The sequence below is a fragment of the Gallus gallus genome, chromosome 2 (assembly GCF_016699485.2).
Source record: "Gallus gallus isolate bGalGal1 chromosome 2, bGalGal1.mat.broiler.GRCg7b, whole genome shotgun sequence".
Taxonomy (NCBI): domain Eukaryota; kingdom Metazoa; phylum Chordata; class Aves; order Galliformes; family Phasianidae; genus Gallus; species Gallus gallus.
This window is the reverse complement of record NC_052533.1, coordinates 85402821-85423544: the sequence shown is the minus strand read 5'-3', so window position 1 is coordinate 85423544 and position 20724 is coordinate 85402821. Positions and strand designations below refer to the sequence as shown.

The window sequence follows — 20724 nt, the reverse complement described above, 5'->3', positions numbered from 1 at the left end:
CTTACCTCTCACTTTGACTCAGGTCAAGTACTTCAGTTATGAATTTATAAGGTAATACAGATAAACTGAGAAGTGAAAGCCAACTATGATTTAGAGGCTTGAACTTTAGCATGCTCTGTGTGTCTAATTCCTGCTTTGTCTGGACTGTACAAAAGTCTAAATTTATAAACAAGCTCTGTAGCTTGTGGGGATCTAACTTTGCTGCGACTTTGAGTTGCCAGTTGCCAGATCGTGTTAGCCATCGGACTTTGTGAAATGAGGCAGAATGGCACTTATTTGCCAAAGAATTTTATGATCCATATTATGTGAACTGCCGACAGTGCTCAGTTTTTCTGAGAAGTTTAGACTTTAATCATGGGGCCTGAGACTCTACTTCATCAAGAAAGTATCTTTACGCTGACTGAAGAGGTTCAAAGGAGTGCTGTATTTGTCATTTGCAAAGTGCAGTCCTTCATTCTGGCAACCGTATTTATCACAGGCAGCTCTCTTTGAGTTATTGGTTGTCCAGTATATAAAAAAGTAGAAAGCATTCCTTTTTTCATTTCAAAAGTCAGTGGAGGATATGTTCTTGGCTTACAGCTTATGATATTTGGAGGATGCTTTTCCTTTTTCCTTTATCAAGGAGAAGCTTCCAAGTTAATTCTACAATGGCCATCAAAAGATTTGATACTACGCGTATTGTTAAGTTTTTCACTGACCTTTGTTGTCTTCCACAGTGTACTCCTTTGCTCAGTTTTTGCTTTTTGTTTTTACTGTGAAGCTCGCTTTTCTTGTTTAGAGTATGAGAGTTCAGAGGCAGAGTTGAGTAATCCTTATTCTTCCTACTTGCACTGGAATGACCTCCTGCATCTTGCCATTCGTGTCTCAGTTGCTCAGGTTAGGCTCTGTAGTTGTACATGTTAAAGGCACATCTATCTGCTTGTAACTGATGGGCTCTGTTTAAGGCTAGCCTAATAACTAGCCAAAAGAAAAATGTAGATTTAGGTTTTACCAATAAAGCTACCATTTTGTTTTGGGTTTATATTTCCTTACCTAAGTATAATGGTGAAATAAGAGAATTCCTTTCAAACGAGACTCTAGCATAACAGCAGTTAACTATCTACTACTTCTTTCTCTTAGGATTTTCAGAAAAGGATGCAGATGAAGTGAAAGGAATTTTTGTTGACACTAACCTGTACTTTCTGGCTTTGACCTTCTTTGTAGCAGCATTCCATGTAAGTGGAATAACTTTGGATTTCAGGTATTATAGAATATAAGGAAAAAAATGGGGGAAGGTGTTTGCACTTCAGCTCTTTTATTTACTGAGAACTGTTCTTGGAAACAGTAACTAGGTCTTAAGTAATAATATTGACTGAAATATAAAACCTTTAAATTCATTATCACCTTTTTTTAGTTGGAGTTCAACTAGAGATCCAAGAATTAATTGCCTGTCAACACTGCTTAGCTTTCTGCTAAGTTGAGTTATCACAAGGCTATCACTGTGGTGGTGTAGCTACAGCACTAGTAGTACCAATAGGGTATTATATAGACTCAAACCGATAGAGTTTAGAGGCTACTAACGCTTGCAGAAATTTAGATCAGCCTTGAAAGATGTGTTACTGTAAATTGCAGAGCTTATAGTTCTAGGCATAGTTATTTCTTGTCCTGTTTCTCTCCATCGGTATTGGGCGTGACTTGGTTTGAATAGAAATCTTTGTTTCAGTGGACAGTGTTTTTAGGTCTCATTGTTCTACTTTGAACATCTTTGATGTCTACAGTTACATGCAATGCAGTTCCCGTCTTCTGGGAGAGAGAACTTGTTGAGCCTGTTACGTTTCTTTTACACTTGCATTACATAAAATTCATGGGGTTTGAAAGTCATAGACTTCTCAACCATTATCATTGTTGTATTTTTCATTCTGTTTATCAGACAGTAAGACAGTAGGCTGGGGTTAGATTTTCTGTTACGTTTTTCTTTTGTATACTATAAGAATTTCTTGAGTCTGTGCTTCTTATTTTTTAAGACAGTGAATGTTTAAGGAAAAGACTGAAAAATGTACTGAGTAAAGGTACTAAAAATACTGAAAAAAAATGTTTGTTATTCATAAATTTAATACTAAAAGTCCCTAAACTTTAGGCCAAATCAGGGAATCATCATAGAATGGCTTGGGTTGGAAGGGGCCCCAAGGATCGTAAAGCTCCAACCTGCTGCCGCGCACAGGGCCACCAACTTTCATATATGATACTAGATCAGGCTGCCCAGGGCTCTGTCCAACCTGGCCTGACTTCTTACTGGCTTACTGCAAAATCCTTACTGCTGAAATAGAGAGAGAACCTAATGTACAGTATTGTAGGATTTTATTGAAACTTTGGTGCTATCCAAACCTAAACTATCACTCCAGTACAGAGTGCTTACTGAATTTAGTGTGGTTTTCCCTGGTCTGTCAAAGAGCTGTGCAATTCCTGCACTGGTATTCAGTTCCCTGTCTTCTGCCATGTGTTATCCTGTACTGGGTCACTCACTTTCTTCATGGGATGCAGCATTGTACAGCGTCAGAGTAGAAGCAGTACCTACTGTTCCTCCTGTCATTTCACACTGCTTCTGGAGCCATTTAAAACAGCATTTAAATGCTTCTGGAGCATTTAAAACAGTTTTTTCTCTTTAGCTTTTATTTGTTCTAATTTTTCGTTCACAGACCATCTTAATGCATTTTTAACTGTTCAGCTGGCAGTCTTTAATTAGTGCCTGTGTTAAGAAAATGAGTGTTCTTCTTGCTATTTGCAGCTTCTCTTTGATTTCCTTGCATTTAAAAATGACATCAGTTTTTGGAAGAAAAAGAGAAGCATGATTGGGATGTCTACAAAAGCAGGTATGGCCCAGCATACAAAGTGATGTTTGTAGTGTATAATACATACTGTGTGCTTTTATTCTTATTCTAAATTGAAACTTTGTAGCTTCATCCAAGATGGCAAAACTAGTTGTTTTTGTGCATAAGAAAATAGCTAGCAGACTGGTTCTAACTTTGTTAGTATGATGGGAGTTGAACTGAGTAGGATGTAGGAGGGGTGAGAGAAACAGTGGTCTGACATCACATCAAGCCTTCCCAAAGACACAGATGAAGGTAGTAGGCAGTCACGGACACTTGAGATTTAATGCTCCTCAGCCTTGCTTATGGCATTAATACTTACTGACTGCTTTTCTAATAGATTATCCATTGTGATTATAAACAGAAATGGAAAACCTGAAGCCACCTGGCCTCTCAGATTATCCCTAATGGTGTCATATTTGCAGACTGATGAGAACATGTGAGCAGTATCGATACAAAGGAAAAATTAGGCATTCAAAATCAGAATAAACAGCAGCATGCTTCTTGTGTGGAGAATCTGCTTATTGTCTTCTAGAGTGCTTTTATTTTTATGAGGTAAAACTTACACTACATTTGGTATTTGCAGACAATGTCAATAAAAATCTGAAGTGACGCAGAGAATTTCTGATTTAAGCTTTAATTGCCAGTTAAGTCAAACTTGAAAGACTGAGTTACAAAGGATTTTCTAATCTTACTATCAAAATACCAATTTTCATTTTCCAATAATTAACTCATGGCTCTATTGTCCCTTTATTAAACCCTAGTTACCTTTCTGTCTGTATCTCTTTCTTGTCCTGAGGGAAAAGTGTGACAGGCAATTACTCTGAAAAGGCACAGCATGATTGTTGATGTGTGAGTGTGTTGTAACTCCTTCCCCTTTTCTGTCCCTACTTAGTCTAATCAGAGAGTTGCCTGGTAGAAGTTTAGATGCCTTCAGGATCTTGCAAAACTTGAGGAATAAACCTAAAATGTAGTTCTTATGATTTGCAAGCATGAAATCAGTTGTATGAGGTTCAAGAACTGTCGTTACCTCACAGCCTTTCAGATTTCAGGAACTTAGTTTGTAATAGTACCAATACAGTGTTGAATTGTTGGTTTTCATTCCATCTTGTGTGATAAAGATATCATTTAAAAGTTTTTTTTTCCTTAGTTGTCTTTTTATTCTGACTGCCTGTGTCACAGAATCACAGAATTGCTCAGGTTGGAAAAGACTTCCAAGATCATTAAGTCTAACCACAGCCTAACCGTACTACCCTAACTCGCAGCCCTCTGCTAAATCATGTCCCTGAGCACCACATCCAAATGGTTTTTAAACACATCCAGGGATGGTGACTCAACCACCTCCCTGGGGAGCCTATTCCAGGGATACCCTTTCTACCCTATAACCACCCTTTCTGTAAAGAAGTTTTTCCTGATACCCAGCCTAATCTTACCCTGGTGCAACTGAAGGCCATTTCCCCTTGTCCTGTCACCTGTCAGCAGTGAGAAGAGACCAACCCTGCTCTCGCTGTAAGCACCTTTCAGATATTGGTAGAGAGCAATAAGGTCTCCCATCAGCCTCCTTTTCCCCAGACTAAACAGCCCCAGTTCCTTCAGTTGGTCCTCATAGGACATATTCTCCAAGCCCTTCACAAGCCTTCTTGCCCTTCTTTGGACCTGCTCCAGCACCTCAGTGTCCTTTCTGTACTGAGGTGCCCAAAACTGAACACAGTACTCAAGGTGAGGCCTCAGCAATGCTGAGGACAGGGTCCCTTTCTGTCAGGCAGCTTTCCAGCCACTTCTCCCCAAGCCTGTAGGGTGGCCTGGGGTTGTTGTGACCAAAATGCAGGACCCAACGCTTGGCCCTATTGAAACTCATACATTTAACCTTGGCCCATCAATCCAGTCTATCCAGGTCCCTCTGTAGTGCCTTTCTCCCCCCCCTGGCAGATGAACACTCCCTCCCAACTTGGTGTCGTCTGCAAACTTACTGAGGGTGCACTCAATCCCCTTATCAAAATCATTAATAACGATGTTAAATAGAAGCGGTCCCAGTACCGAGCCCTGAGGGACACCATTCGTGACCGGCTGCCAACTGGATTTAACTCCATTGACCACAACTCTTTGGGCTCGGCCATCCAGCCAGTGCTTCACCCAGAAGAGTGTATGCCCATCCAAACTGTGGGCATTCTCTCCACGAGAATGTTGTGGGGTCTATAGATCACTGGCTGTTTCTAGGACTGTTTAATCTATCAAGATGTATATAGTTCATGCTTACACAGCCTAGGACAGAATTAAAGTAAATGGGCCAACAGTCTTCCTTCATCTCAGCTGTTTATGGAAATATTAATAAGCCTCCTGTTTTTTTTTCCATCTAGTGCTTTGGCGGTGCTTTAGTACTGTAGTAATATTTCTTTTCCTTTTGGATGAACAAACCAGTTTACTGGTACTGATCCCAGCAGGCATTGGTGCTGTGATTGAGGTGAGTTGGTAAAGCTCTAGAACCAAGTAGCACTATTCTCAGCAGCATCCATCATCTGTGTCTGATGTTTTCCAGTATTGCTTAGCAGAGTATTCTGTAGCTTATTGTAGAAAATGGTTGCTAAAGTAGTTACTGGAAAAACACTGCTGTGTCCCTGTATCAAATAACTAAACTAGGAGTATTGGTGTTTTCTGGGATGTATCAGCTGATATTGTGGAAACCAAGCAGAGAGCTGTGCTGAGGCTCATTCCTGTCACATTTCTGATACGCATCACTAGTGAGCAGGCATGTATGACCGTGTCAGCAAGCTTTCACAGACACATCTGGTGAAGAGTTGGCTGTGAGCCATCAGACACTGCCCTCAGGTCTCCAATTTTCTCCCTGGCTGTGACTGAGGTGCTTGGGGAAGGAGGGAGGGACTGATGGCTGTCCACCAGTCCAGTGGGCTGCTGGTACTCCTTAGGAGCCCGCTTAGGTGCAGTGAAGCACGAAGTCAGCCCTAACAGGAAGGAAGAATCTCTCTACCTAGTGTTGTTTGCAGATCTAACGATTTCTCAGTATATAAAAAGAAATTTGGGATTCCCATGTGGAATTTTTGACTACACGTCTGTTGTAGTTGCAGATATGAATGCAAAGCCGCAAGGTGATCCTTAAGACTTTATCTTCATGTACGAAACTAATTAAGCTTTTGTGCAAACTTTGAACAGTGGTGCTATGTAAAAACTTGCCTCGCAGGTTGCTGCTGGAGGATTCTTTAAAAACCTGCCCTGAGGTGCACAGTGGTTCTAAGCAGCTGACTCCATAGAGGCACTGCAGTTTAGATGTCCTGAAAGGACTCTGTTGCTTCACTTACAGTGCCTGAGCTGATAAGGAGACTTAGTAATACAGTTTCTCAATGTTATACTTGTCAAGGAACACACCATTTGGTTTGTATCAACACGCAGGCACTGTGTTGAAATCGGACTATTACAGCTTTATGTAGTGGATGCTTAAAATAGGTATTCTGAGATCTTGATTCTGATAATCTGAATCTTGCATAAGAAAATCCTTTGGGTAATTCCTTATATACACATTTTGTTTTTGTTAATAACAGCTCTGGAAAGTGAAGAAGGCTTTGAAAATGACAGTCAAGTGGCAAGGCATGCGACCCAAAGTTCAGGTACAGTAGACATCAACACTTCATTGGTTTGCACTCTTGAACTTTCTGCCTCCTTAACAGAACTGCAGGATACCGTGACTCGTGGATTTCTGTGATGTGAAGATCTTATCTTATGAATAACTGAAATGAAATAGCAGAACAAATAGGTTCAAATGTAAGATTTTTTTTTATCAATTCTGTAGAAGCAGCAGCAATTTGTATGTATTTATGATGTGAGAAGCCTCAGAATTCCCATCAGTCCTGCTGAATCTTAGCAGGTGGACTGTGCTCTTGCCTACTGTGTTGGAAAGATGCTTAGCAGGCATTTTGATTTAAACTAAGGAAGTGAATTTTTCATGAAGCTGTAGGTATAACTTCCCTATTGTAGAACTAATGGAAGTTGTGGCGTGCTCTGGGAACAGGATAAGTATTTTACAGTTCCTCTGGGTATCAACTCTAAGTCCAAAGACTGCAGGACTTGCACTGTCAGCAGTGATTAAAATAAATGCAGGTAATAGATCCATTTTTTTTTTTTAATGAATGTAATCTCTTTCAGATCTTTCATTGGCTGGTGAAATTCGGGGAAAGGACCCCTTCGATTAAAGGATAGCCTACATTTAAATAGTTCCTTTTGTTGGCAGGAGAAACAGTTACCTGATCTTAAGTGTTCACTTCATAAGAAGAGCTGGATAGGCTTTTGTTCTGTTGGAAGTCTGTACTTAAGAAGATTGTAGCTTTGCTCCTTTAACACTGTTTGAAGAAATGTGTTTCTTTTAATAAGACTTTGATGTTTTTGTAAGACTACAGGAACACAGCTGGTTGAATTGCCAATCTATCATGTTAAGAATAATACTATTTCAGTCTGGAAGCGGAAGTTGGTTAGTAGTCATACTGACGTTTAAAAGCATCCACATGCTCAAAACAGCAACTTGCAGAAAAGAAAATCCAGTTCATCGTGTATTTTTCTTTTGAAATGGCAGTATTTGCAAAGTAGTTGCACTTTGCAAGTTGTCTTGTCACGTGCTGAATGTTGATCTTTTGCCTAGAGGCTGCTGAACAGTGTTGTCAATAGTAGTACTGTTGGACCATTTGTAATTCTTATGAAAATGCTGCTTTAAAAATAATATTACCACTGATTTTAGAAGAATCGACCCTATAACCTTGAGAAAATTTGTAGTGAGCCAGTTGACAAACATGGGATTGGGTGTTATCCATAACTGATGTCTTCATATGTGAAATGGTCGTTGTTTTTAAATAATTGCTTCCTCTAACTGCCAGATGCTTTGTCATGCAACTCTGCTTTTGCTTTGTGAGCTGTTTCAGCTGTATTTCCTAAACAAAAAAGTTCTGGATGTTCAGTATAAAATATGAAAGAAAACATTAAACCTTTTGGCTACCCTGCTGCTATGCAACAGACTGAACAGGACATTTGTATGACTGTTGTAAGGAAGAACTGATAAGGTCTTTGAACTGTTACCTTGCTGACTGTTTAGGCAAGTTAGTTTGCAGTTTCAGTCTCTCTTTAGGGAGTTGGCCCTTTTCTCCCAGTTCCGTGTCGATTATATATTTCATATGTATTGCAGTTTGGTGCATCCAATGATTCTGAAAAGAAAACTGAGGAATATGATACCCAGGTAAGAGGCAATCCTTGACTTCTGATCTATGAAGTCTATATAAGTGGTCTGCTCTTTTGCTCATTTTATTCCTACAAGTATATTTTTCCTCTTCTCATACTTGTTAAGGGGATCATCACCATGCAAATGATCAGATAGTGAAGATTCTTTCTAATGCTTTATGAAAAGAAATAGCAAAAGAGTTCTTTGTTAGCTGAATTACAGTGTTTGAAGAAAATGTCATCTGTACTGAGGATGTCAAGCTAGATGAAACAAGTTACAGAATTTCATCTAGCAATTAATATGTCTGCACCAATAACTCATGAGTGATTGAAAGCACCTTTCCACAAACTTGTCCTGTTGTGACTGTAAAGCTCATCAGGTCTCAGATAAGTCTCATCAGATTTAAGGAACACCATCTGCTTTCTGTACTGGAAAGATGTAGAAGTTAGACATTAATCTGCAGGTCAGGTGCAGATATCAATACATCTGTAACAGGCCAGAAATCCTGAAGTACTTCTGCGTTTGAAGCTGGAATCTGGTTGAAACATTTTTCTGAGAAGCAGAATGGCAAACCACATATCTGAAGAAAAGTTACTCTTCGTGTGTATTCCTTACAGATTTGAAAATCAGTATTTGTACTTGTTACTTATGCCAGTAGAATGATGGACCATAGGTAGCAACAGTGGTGTTTAGTGGAGAGCTACTCTCAAACTGGACTTCATACTGCGTCTTGCAGCTTATGTACTGAGGTTTTTGGTGGTCTCAACTGAGCACTGGAATTTTCAGGATCTCTTGAACTGAAGCATTCTGGAAATAATATAGACGTTTAGAAATAGGAAAAGATGTTCAGGAAGAAAAATGATGTGGCTGTCTTTGAGGTGATGCCATGAAAAGTCTGCTGTATATAAAATGTGAACTAATAAACTATTTTCCTTGTCCTTTAGGCTATGAAATACTTGTCGTATTTACTCTATCCACTGTGTATTGGAGGTGCAGCTTATTCCTTGCTGAATGTCAAATACAAAAGGTACTGCAAATCTATAAAGGATCTTATAAAAGGCTGAAACATCCCCCATTTTTTCTGTATTAATTAATAGGAGTTGAGGGAGAGGGGTACAGAAATCAGTTAGTTCTGTTTGTGTGACTTACAAGCTAGGAACTGTAGACTTGTATGGAACTTAAGGCTGGAAAGTGTAGCCATTTTTTAACACCATGTATGTTACAGCTTATTTCAAGCTGTGTTTTTTCACTAGTAATCTGATGTTACTGTAGTATTCAATAACTTGCATACAAGAGTAAGCTGTCAATCACAAGAGGAGGAAGAACGCTTCTCTTTGATGTTCAGAGAGCAGATAAGATGACAGGGAGAGATAAGAGGTTACTGTGGTTAAGTTCAGTAATGGAGAGAAGCAAAAACTGTCCTCAGATTATTTGCTTTGACCAAGGGATTTCTCCCTTGAGAAATTTGGCAGGTAGGATGACAAACAAGCAGAAGTGTTTTTAAGAAAGGAGCCTGTACTCCCTCAAACCACAGGCTGATTGTGAGACTTTAACGAGGGCTGAAGGGTCTGTATTTCAGGAGAAGGTGAAACTCCTGTCCACTTTCACTGAAAACAATACAGCTAGTTCATTTCTGACTGGAGAAGTACAGACAAGTAGATGGCTGTGAGACTTTGCTCTAGGAAACAAATCTGCAAACGCAAGCTTGGTGATGGCTGCGTAGGCTATTTTCATATTCTCTAGGCCCAGAAGGGATGTGGGGGAGAGCAAGCAGAGCCTTAAAATGACATGAGAAAAATCTTCTGTTGCCATCTACGTGTGCTGTAACACTTGTATCAGAACTTGGGGCCATTTCTCTGCTATTAGAAAAATAGCTTCTTCAGAGGTTCTTGTCTCAGGAGTTAACAAATATATGGCATTTAAAAATTCTGGCTCTCTCTGCCTGCAGCAGATAGAACAGCTCTCTGCTATCTGCTATTACAAGCAGAAGTATGGAATTTGTACCATCTAAACTATCTGTAACGTTACTAATGCTGGAGCTCAGGGTTTGCTCCATTGAACATCTGTAGGGAGGGATTGCTAGATTTAAGGAGAGAAAAATGTGGATTTCTTGTGTTTACTCATTATCTTTTATAAGTGCTTACTTGTAGGGGTTTGCATTGAACAGTATTTGTGGTCTGTAATCTGTGAAGTCCTTACAGTGCCTTGTCAAGTGCCTCCTTAACATTGAGAATGCAGCGTTACAAATACTCACGGGGCTCAGTGCTCAGTATTGCCTGATGTCAGGTGGGGTGCAGAAGTCTTAGAACATTCTCCAAAGGTATACAAGTACTTGTATAAAGCTCTCTGGAATTGTTGGATGTGAAGCATCAGCTGTTTAACTGTCAGCAGCACCTCTGGAGCCCTTCTGCTCAAAGGGAGATGTGAGGCGTTCAGTTTGTGCATAAAGCAATTCTCAACAGATCCACTTCTCAGAGTTGACAGGGTGCTGCTGTGTAGATGATGTATGGCAGGTACGTGTTTTTGGTTCAGGTGGAAAAAGTAACTGGATTGCCTTGTTTGTTTGTAGCTGGTACTCCTGGCTGATTAACAGCTTCGTCAATGGTGAGTGCCTTCGTTTTTCTTTTTAACTATTCGTGTTTCTTCCATTGGAGACAAAGACTCGAAAATAAAAAATCACTGATACCACCTGGATCAGTGTGATAGGGTGGAACAATAACTTGAGCGTAGGTTCCAGAATTACTGCAGTAAGAAAGGGAGAAGAATCAACCCAAATTGAAATAGAAGGATTAAATGTATTTTCTCATTAGGAAAATCTGTATGTCTCTAATTGTGAAAGGTTGCTTCTATTCTGCCTTTGTCTGTTTTTTGTATTTTATCTTCAGGAGTGTATGCTTTTGGTTTCCTGTTTATGCTGCCCCAGCTGTTTGTAAATTACAAGGTGAGACTGAAAAGCAATCAAAGGCAACTGCTCTGGTGTCTTCTTCCAGGCTTTAATACAAATGATACGTTCTTTTCATCCTAGATGAAATCTGTTGCACACTTACCCTGGAAGGCTTTCACATACAAAGTAAGTAAAGCTCTAATTTAAAGATGGGTTCTGTCATTTTGAAAACAATTTTCTTAGAAAAACAACTAAGTATTATGTAGCTTAAGGCTGTGAGTGCTTCTCTTTTTGTTTTAAGAACTGAACTGCCTGTAAAAACAAATTTGCTTGCAACTGTTCTTTAAGGAAAAATAAATCCATTTCTCATAATGACTTTCCTATGAAGATACTCATCCAAATTAGGACGTGGGTAATGTTGCTTTTTCTACTGTCACCTGTCTTAGGTGTGTACAAATGTTGGTCTTGCAAATGAATTAATGTTCAATTTAATACTTTAATAAAGCAAAAAAGAGATCATGTTAATAAAGTATAATTCTCAGCAGATAGGAGCACTGAGAGGCCTTATTTTAGCGAGTTGTGGGAGCTACCAGAGACAGAAGTAAAGTACATATTGTTTTCTGCTTGCGTGGTAATTCCCAGCTTCTGGGAAGTGTAGTGACAAATGTGTGGTAGGCTGTCATGTGGTGGAAAAGGGCTGCACTGTGGTGTCCCCACTACCCAGTCTGTAGGAAATGATGCAGCGCTGTAGCAAGGCTTAACGCGAGGCCTTGGGGCAGGGGAACTGAGTTTATTAAAAATAAATAGGTTGGCTTACTGACACTTTGATACCTACACACCCATACGCACCTCCATGTGTGTCTGCGTGATTTATGTTGTATTCATCCGTCCAGATGTCTGTGCCAAGGTATACTCCTTGTATTGGTAGGGAGGACAAGCAACACCCACTACTGAGTTTCCAAGTCTCCTGCCTTCATCCCTTATTTGCCCTTTGGGCCAATGTATTTCAATTCTCCTGAACTTAAGCGCTTCAAAAGGAAGTGTTAAAAGCTGTTCAAGATACTCTGTTCAGTTCTGAAAAGATAACGTGTGATAAAAGAAATGAAGTCTTAAAACGAAGCGCCTGTCATAACTTCCATTCCTGTGAGCCTACAGCAACTGCCCGGATTTCTGATATTTTATGTTTTGAAGGAGTAATGAGCCATGAGTATAGATAATAACAGAATAGTAACTAAATAGTTTTCAATACGGAAATCAGTCCAAAAAGAAAAATAAACACCTATTCTTTCAAACCCGTAGTAGATAAATCAGAATGTTTTTAATGGAGAGGAATGAAAGGCGCAGGGAAGTGATTTCACAGTTTTGTACTGGTGGCAAAATACAGTAACTGAAAAGAGAGATCAGCAGTTTAAGGACAGTAGAATGCAAGGGCAGTATTGAAGCAGTGGGTAACCTTCATAGCGGAATTTTGCTGCTGAATGGCCTTTTCTTAAAGAGCATTTATTCGGCTGCTGTTACGAGATGCCAGAAACTACCACAGTGATACCTGAGCATACATAGAGAAGAGTGTTTTCAGCTATGTTCAACTTCTTGGGCAATTTCCTAGTGGATATGTAAAGTTGCTCTCTCCTGTGCTCCTGTAAAAAGAATAGACTGAGATCTCTCTTATTGTTGATTTTTTTAGTTATTTTTACATTTTTTTCCTTTAAAATTTAAACTTCTTTTTTCTATGGATGACTTTGGCAAAAATGAAAATCTTCCTAAGTTTTTGCTTTCTGTAGTTTTATGTTTATACCCTTTGTACTTCAATGAGGCGTACATTCAAATGAAGTAATCTCAAAAGCAAACTAGCTAGATTAAACACTGTTATACAAGTTGCCTTGATACATTCAATTTCCATTATTTTTGAGGACTGCCTAAATGCCCAAAGGAGGGTGAAACTTTCAGCTTTTTCTTCCTTTCATCATCATCATAGGATCACTCATTTGGGAGTTAACTTGGAAAGGCTTCATTTTCTAACTAGCCAAGTTTGTTTTTTTTTCCCTGACTGATCTTTGCACAGGCTTGAGAAGTGCCATACATATTCTTTGAACACTTTGGATTGATGGATTAGTTTTGACTTGTCAGAAGGAACTTTCCAGTTTGAACTAATAACTTCTTCCTGTCCAACATCCCAGTGTTCTTCTCGTGCTTTGTTTCATAATACAAACAGTAGTTTGATTTTCAAGAGTAAATCTTTTTCTTCCCTTCTTACGACAGGGATTCATGCACAATGAAGCCAGAATAACAGCTTTCTGATAATGAAAGGAGAAGCCATTGTGAGGAGATTGTTTGCTAACCCAGTAGTGAATATTCTTTGCTGAGTTGGTTTTCCAGATGTTTTTAGTGAGCTTATTGCACAATCTGATGAGTACTAAAGCTGGTATACGCTTAAGAATTCTAGTTTTCTCTATAGACTAGCAACAGATGCAGAGGAGTTGCCCTGCTCTTCACTTCCTTTACCTTCTCTGTTGAAATAATGTCATCTTTGCGTGTTCAGAGCCTCTCTGCATTGCTTTCCCAGCAAGTGTCTGTGAATATAAATTTTATCACTGGTGAAAAAGTGATAAATATTTCATAATTGCTTCAGAAACTGAGCTGAGAGTATATCTAGCTGAGCAGAAATGGTGTAGAAAATTGCATCTCGGATAAGGGATGGATGTTTGCTTCCAGGAAAGCACTGAAAATGTTTTAAAATCTCCCCAGGGCTGCCAAGTTAATGTTCTTAAGAGCAATGAATGAGTAAGTTCTTACAAAAGTTTCAATTTACCCACAGAAAATGAAAGTGAACTATGACATTTTGTGAATCTTAAATCATTTGAGTAAAGAGTCTGAATGCATTTGTTTGTCAGTTTCTTTTCAAAATTTTGCTGAACTTGAATAGATGTTTTTCTTCTCGTACAACAATACCCTCACTTACCTGAAACAGTATCATAGCATGGTTTGGGTTGGAACAGGCCTTTAAGATCACCTAGTTCCAATCCTACTGCTATAGGCAGGGACATCTCCCTCTAGACCAGGTTGCTTACAGCCCCATCCAGCCTGGCCTTCAATGCTTCCAGGGAGGGGGCATCCACAATCTCACTGGGCAACCTGTTCCACTGTCTCACCACCCTCACAGTATAGAATTTCTTCCTAATATCTGGTCTAAATCTACCCTCTGCCAGTCTAAAGCCATGTCCCTTGTCCTATCACTACCTGCCTTCATAAAAGGTCCCCCCCCCCAGCTTTCCTCTAGATGCCGTTCAGGTATTGGAATGTCACTATAAGGTCCCCACAGAGCCTTCTCCAGGCTGAACAGCCCCAACTCTTTCAGCCTTTAATCGTAGGGGAGGTGCTCCAGCCCCCTGATCCTCTTCATGGCCCTCCTCTGGACCCACTCCAACAGCACCATGTCCTTCTTGTGTTGGGGGCCCCAGAACTGGACACAGTACTCCAGGTGGAATCTCATGGGAGCAGAGCAGAGGGGCAGAATCACTTCCCTTGACCTGCTGGTCATGCTCCTCTTAATGCAACCCAGGATACGGTTGGCCTTCTGAGCTGTAAGAACACATTGCCAGCTCATGTTGAGACCTATATCCTTTTTAATTTAATTATAGTTAAGTAAACTGTATGATCTTCATGTAAAAAAAGCACTTCAAAGCTTGCAGTAGTTTTTCAGCATTAAATGTTGTTATAAATAAGAAGAATAGTCTGTGTATCTGCTGAACAACACTAGTAAGCCTGTTTCCTGTAGATTTGTATTAACTCCTTGCTTCATTTTGTATGATTTTGCTTCTTAACAGCTAACTGAAGTGTTCTGTTCTTTTTATTTGTAGGCATTCAACACCTTTATTGATGATATATTTGCTTTTATTATCACTATGCCAACATCTCATAGGCTGGCATGCTTTCGAGATGATGTTGTGTTTCTGGTCTATCTCTACCAAAGATGGTATGCCTTTCTTCAATATTCCTAAGAGTTTTTACAACACTCTAGATTGGTATAAGAACTACAAAGTAATCTGGAAAGGCTCTATGCAGTAGTCATTAAAGTATTATTAAGTTCATAGAATCATAGAATGGTTTGGGTTGGAAAGGACCCTTAAGATCATCTAGTTCCAATCCTGCTGCTATAGGCAGGGTCACCTCCCTCTAGACTATGTTGCTCAAAGCCCCACCCAGCCTGGCCCTGAATGATTCCAAGGAGGGGGCATCCACAACCTTGCTGGGCAACCTGTTCCAGCACAGTAAAGATTTTTTTTCCAACTATCTAGTCTAAGATAAACGTCCTAAGGACAAATATTTCTCTAAAGAAACAATAATTTTAAGCCAAGTTTATGTTATACCAGAATGGTAAATGCAATTTTCAGTTATAGGTTTACGTGAGGTTTACATAAGAGTAGTAAAATAGGTCTCCTCGCAAGGTGAGCTTTTTTTTCTAGAAATTAAAAACTTAACAGCTTCTGATAGGGGCTCTGCCCTGGTTTCGAATTGGAGAAGTGTCTTGGATTGCTTGAGAAATACTCCAGCCAAGCTTTAGGGGAACTGTCATGTCTCTTAGAGTCCCTGTTATGAGACAGCTTGTTAAGTTTTAGTATCTGGTGTTTCTGTAGCTAATATTTAAGTCTGTCGTATTTTTAGGCCACAAATGGAAACTGAAAATATGATGAGAAAGGAATTCTGCTTTAAAATTGAATAGTAGAGAACTGCTTAAATGTCCTTCAGGCAGCAGACCAGTAACTTATGGGTAACAAGCTTTATTTTATTTTTCCCCTGCCAGGCTTTATCCTGTGGATAAGAGCAGAGTGAATGAATACGGAGAATCCTATGAAGAAAAGCCAAAAAAAAAAAGCTCATAGGGAATAATTAATAATTGAAGATTCTGACCCCTGGACTTCTACTGATTATGTGTATTATCTGGTCTTAAGGAAGAAAAACTTATTAAATAAGAGTATTTTTAGAGCTTATGACAGAACTACATGGACTATACATCTTCTATATTGCCAAAAATCTAGTTTTGATATCCTCCTATTTCAGGATCCTCCTGTGTCCTCACAAGGTCCACAGTCTGACAGATGTCATTAAATAATCTTCCTGCATTTAAGCTCCTCTTCAGTGAAAACCTTAAGTGTCCAGAGCATTGTAATTAATATCTGAATCTGTGTTTTTAAGGCAACTCAGTCAGTGGAAGCGTGGTGCGATGCCACTGTGAAAAGTGAAAAAACAAACCAGTGTGTTACAGCAGAGTCAAGCATTACTGCCAAACTGGAGGCTGTCAAAAAGAAAATGTGTAATTATCGGACTGTACACTACTTACAAATCATTCTAGTCTGCTAACAGAAATAATGGAAATTTTAGAAGTTATTATCAAGTTTATATGTGGACATTGAAAGTTCAGCGCTTCAAATCTCTTGGAAATAAAGAATGAGACAGATGGTGGTGGCTAGAGTTTGAACTTCAACATTTTCTTAGCCCACAACGTGACAGAGGGTATCAGTTGTCTTAAATGGAATGAAGATGTGAAACAACTGTAACATGATTTCTTTCAATATGTATCCAAGTTCATATAAATCCTTCTGCATCATTGACAAACGTTATTTCTTGCCATAGTAGATATTCATGTAATGCAAATCATTGTTATGTGCTAGGAAGGTCTCTTAAAACATCTTAATTCTTCATAACGTGGTATCCGAGTGACATAAACGGCCAATTCCCTCATGTTTCAAATTTAGTAATTCCTTGGTCCTTCCCCTCTCTCTCCCACTGTATTTATATGATTAAACACATCATTCAGGTGGAATGGCTTTGCTCATATACTATACAGCACACTTCCTGAAAGAAGGGGAAAAAAAACAGCCTGGTAAAGAATAAGTATCTTCCAAATAATTTAAACAGAAAAATCCAAAAGGCCGAGCTCTAGTTTGTAGTTCTGCTTTTCCTTTGGCCCATAATTACAGAGTAACCCTAGTCATTCTTCAGCTGCTGTGTTAAATAGCACCCTATTTGTACAAGGCTATTTAACTGCTGTTCGCCATTGATTGAAAATATTGATTGAATAACTTCAAAGAACACAGATACGTTGCAGTAGTCTTTAACTACTTTATGAAGTAGATTTCATCCAGTTCTGATACTGCGGAAGTGTTACAAATACTTGAGTCCCAGAAAGAGATGGAAACACACGTAAATTCTTCTGTCACAGACTACAGTCTTTCTTATCCTGAAATCCTTACGTGCTGCTGGCAATGAGAAGGAGTCTCAAAGTGAATATTTACCTCATGTTTATGTTAAGACCTCTTCACATTGTTGACTGTAAATGAGAAGGACTGTAGACCTGTTGATGTTGGCATTAAATATCCATAAGTCTATGCAAATCCGAGGCTGTGGTTCTGTCTTGTATGTTTTGGATTTGTTTGTTAGAAGCTCTTTGTTGTTAAGCAAATTCATCTGGGACTCCTAGTAAAAATGCAGGGGCGCAAACGTTTTTCCTGATATAAATATTGCAAATGATACATGGCCTTTTTGGTGCCATTTCAGAGCAGTCAATAATTGATTCTTCTAAAGTGGCTTCTGAAAGTCCAGAATACTGTATTTGGGTATTTCTTATGTTTCAGCATTTTTTTTTTGCATGCAGCTGTTGAAAAATCACTGTTGCACCTTTACATACTGTGAGTTTATTGGTCTTTTGTCTTGCATTTCTGGTGACAGTAACCTCATGATATTCCATACAGTAGTCATAAAGAATATAAAATCAGAACATTTTAATTTTCAAATGATTGAGACTTTCCTGTTCAAGTCATTGTTTTTTGCATTCCATTTCCAAATAAAAAACCCTCGGCATACGGAATGGAGAGCTCTCTTTTGTTGCTGGAACACAGATGAAAACTTTCAGTGGTGTAACTTTGGAGATACTAAATATTTCAACTTGTTGGCTTAAAACAAAAATGGGTTTCCTTATGTTGTTAAGGCAGAAGAAAAACTACTTACATAAAATGTCATTAAATGCATGGCAGCTCATGCTGAATTATCAGTATCCTTCCCATTTAAGAGTCGGAGGGTAACTTAATAACTTGCTCAGAGAATTCACTGCGGTAAGCAATTAGCTCACCATCTCACAGTCTTCATTAAGGTAGCAGTAGGTTTGGAAATGGAAAGATGAGTGGTTTAGTTTTTCGTTTTTGATTAAGAGTTAATTGGGAAAGTCATGTTTCTGGAGATGCTCTTGCACAGTAGTACTTAGTGCAAAATAATGCAGTGATGTCATGGTTCTCTAAGGCACTGTCAGTTCTAGCATCTATCATCAGTGCCAGAAGTATTAAGATATAATTCTGTGATTTGTTGGATTTTAGACATCGCATCTTCCAGTTCTTCCATCAGATGATAGATTTCATTATGTTGAATAAGTGAAACATAATATCGACCATTGACCATTTAGATGACAGCTTACAACTTAGTCTCACAAGACCTACAATAATCCAGGCAGGAAGGGATGCTGGGAGGATACAGTATAGCACAGCATCTTCCTCTCTCAGAATCATCAGCCTTCCCTGATGGTCCTGCATAACGTCATCTAAGTGAACAGACCTAGGAGGTGAGAAATAAAACCAGAGAGAGCCTGACTTTCCCAGATGCACAGTGAGTGTCTGACTACTTACTGGGTTACACCGGGGAGAAATTTGGCCCTGTGTCTGTGAGGATCAAGGCCAGTTTCCAGAGGTTACATACCCATTTAAGACTCACTGTACAGAGGGGGGAGCTGTGATCGCTCCCACTTTTCATTCACTTGTGTTACAGACCACTGATACTTCTGGAAGATGTCCTGGTGCTAATCACCTTGCTCCGTTTTTTCTTGGTCTCACTTCCATATCTCTTACTGTTCTTCTTAATATTGGGCGCACAGGTAACCTGTATTGTCTCTTTTTTTTTTAATCCTAATTCCTCACCCTGATAAGTATTCCTGTATCATCAAAGGGTATTAAATACTTCAGGTTAAAAAGATGAATATTCTGACATGGGAATTCTGGCTTACGTTGTCTTCCTGAGCTCAGATTAAAAAAAACCTTTTAAATAGGATTGCTTCTCCTCTCCACAGCTTTCTCTTTGGTAGAACCCTGCCCTTTTAGGCTTTGCCATATGTTACGCATCAAACTTCTTGCAAGATAAGATCCTTTGGGTGTTGTATGTGCCAGCTTCTCAGTTTCTGGCCTCTGATATTTTTATTACACATCAGTTTCCTCTAGCAATCTCAGGTTAGTCTGTGCTGAGCAGCATAAAGCTGACCTGACATTCCATTGCCACAGAACCATAGAATCTTTTGAGTTGGAAGGGACCTTTAAAAGGTCATTTAGTCCACCTCCTCTGCAATGAACAGGGAGTCCTGCAGCAGATCAGGGTGCTCAGAGCCCCATCCAGCCTGATCTTGAAGGTCTCCAGGGATGGGGTATCCACCACCTCTTTGGGCAACGTTTCATTCCCTCAGTACCCTTATCATAAAAAAACTTCTTCCTTAAATCCAGTCTATATCTCCCATCCTTTAGTTTGAATACAATTTCCCTTATCCTTTCACAGCAGACCCTGCTAAAGATTCTTCCCTTCCTTACTGACTCCCCTTTCGATACTGAAAGGCCATTCTCAGGTCTTCCCAGTGCCTTCTCTTCTACAGGCTGAACAGCCCCAGCTCTCTCAGCCTGTCCTTGTAGGGACAGACTTGAGTACATACGTTGGAATCGCAGCTATGATTTCTGTCTGTTCAGAACATTGGGCCTGATACAGCTCCAGCTCAGTACTGAGTTACATTAAAAGCTGCGATAATGGCCAGTCAGCAGCTTATACGGGAAGCATTGCCTCCTTGCTGCTCTGCAACTCCTCACCTGCATTGCCTGAAAGCTTGAAGATGTAGATACCTAGCTTGGGATGACCTCCATAGGATCTTTTGATACATATGCTATTTAGTCTCCATCACGTACAAGTATTTTTACTCAGTAGTGCTGACTGTAGGAACAGAAAGAACTTTCATTTGGTAAAGTCAACAAACTCTTCAACTTGCTTAAGAACTGGTTAGCCTCACCAGCTCTGCCATCCTAGAAGTTGGCACAATCGTAGGTAGAAGAAAAAACTCAAATCAGGAATTTGTGTTGTTTGAAGCCTTCTCTGACTTAAATTTAAGGATCTCAGAACAGTAGTGCTGGAGAACCACGTGATCCAAAAAACAATCCTGTTCACTGAACTTGACTCCATTACCTTTGGAATGCAGTGAACGTTGCTCTGCAGCCTTATATAAGCTACATATAATCCTCCTAAGCTACCCAAATGTGCAAGCATCAGCAACCCATTATGGATGCCTTTGCTTACTACCAAGCTCCTCCACTAAACAGCACCTTGAAAAGTAGTCTGGAAGATACAAGACTCTGCAAGTGACCGTATTTTTCACTGCCGTTCTCTTTAATCTCCAGCTTTGCAGATTTCAAATTTCAAGAAGCATCTGTCATTTGCAATAAGGGAATAGAAGCACATTCATCCCTCTGAGGGATGGAAGAGGGGAAAAGAAGTGAGTGTTCTTTGGTTACCCTGTATATTTAAATGGCTGATTCTAAGTACCTCTAGTGAGAGTGCAAAGCAAGCCTCTCACTCAGACTTTCTGGCCTTCTATCTCAGGAATTCAGATTGGGGTCTTCTGTTAATCATCTATGGCTGCTCTCAGTTTGCCACAGCATATTTGAAAAGCCACTCTTTTCTGCTGACCTCTGCATTTCTCAAAAGAG

At 39.5% G+C, this 20724-nt stretch overlaps 1 protein-coding gene across 1 annotated transcript in view; it reads left to right on the top strand.

The window, feature by feature from the left end:
• The window catches only part of CLPTM1L (CLPTM1 like), a 29318-nt gene extending 11513 nt beyond the window's left edge, over positions 1 to 17805 (top strand). Inside the window, 11 exon segments of the mRNA NM_001395958.1 lie at positions 1120 to 1214; positions 2765 to 2849; positions 5204 to 5307; positions 6401 to 6466; positions 8029 to 8079; positions 9006 to 9088; positions 10631 to 10665; positions 10947 to 11002; positions 11087 to 11131; positions 14803 to 14918; positions 15747 to 17805. Of these exon segments, the coding sequence (NP_001382887.1) occupies positions 1120 to 1214; positions 2765 to 2849; positions 5204 to 5307; positions 6401 to 6466; positions 8029 to 8079; positions 9006 to 9088; positions 10631 to 10665; positions 10947 to 11002; positions 11087 to 11131; positions 14803 to 14918; positions 15747 to 15825 (815 nt within the window). The 3' untranslated portion in view covers positions 15826 to 17805.
• The last annotated feature ends 2919 nt before the right edge of the window (positions 17806 to 20724 follow it).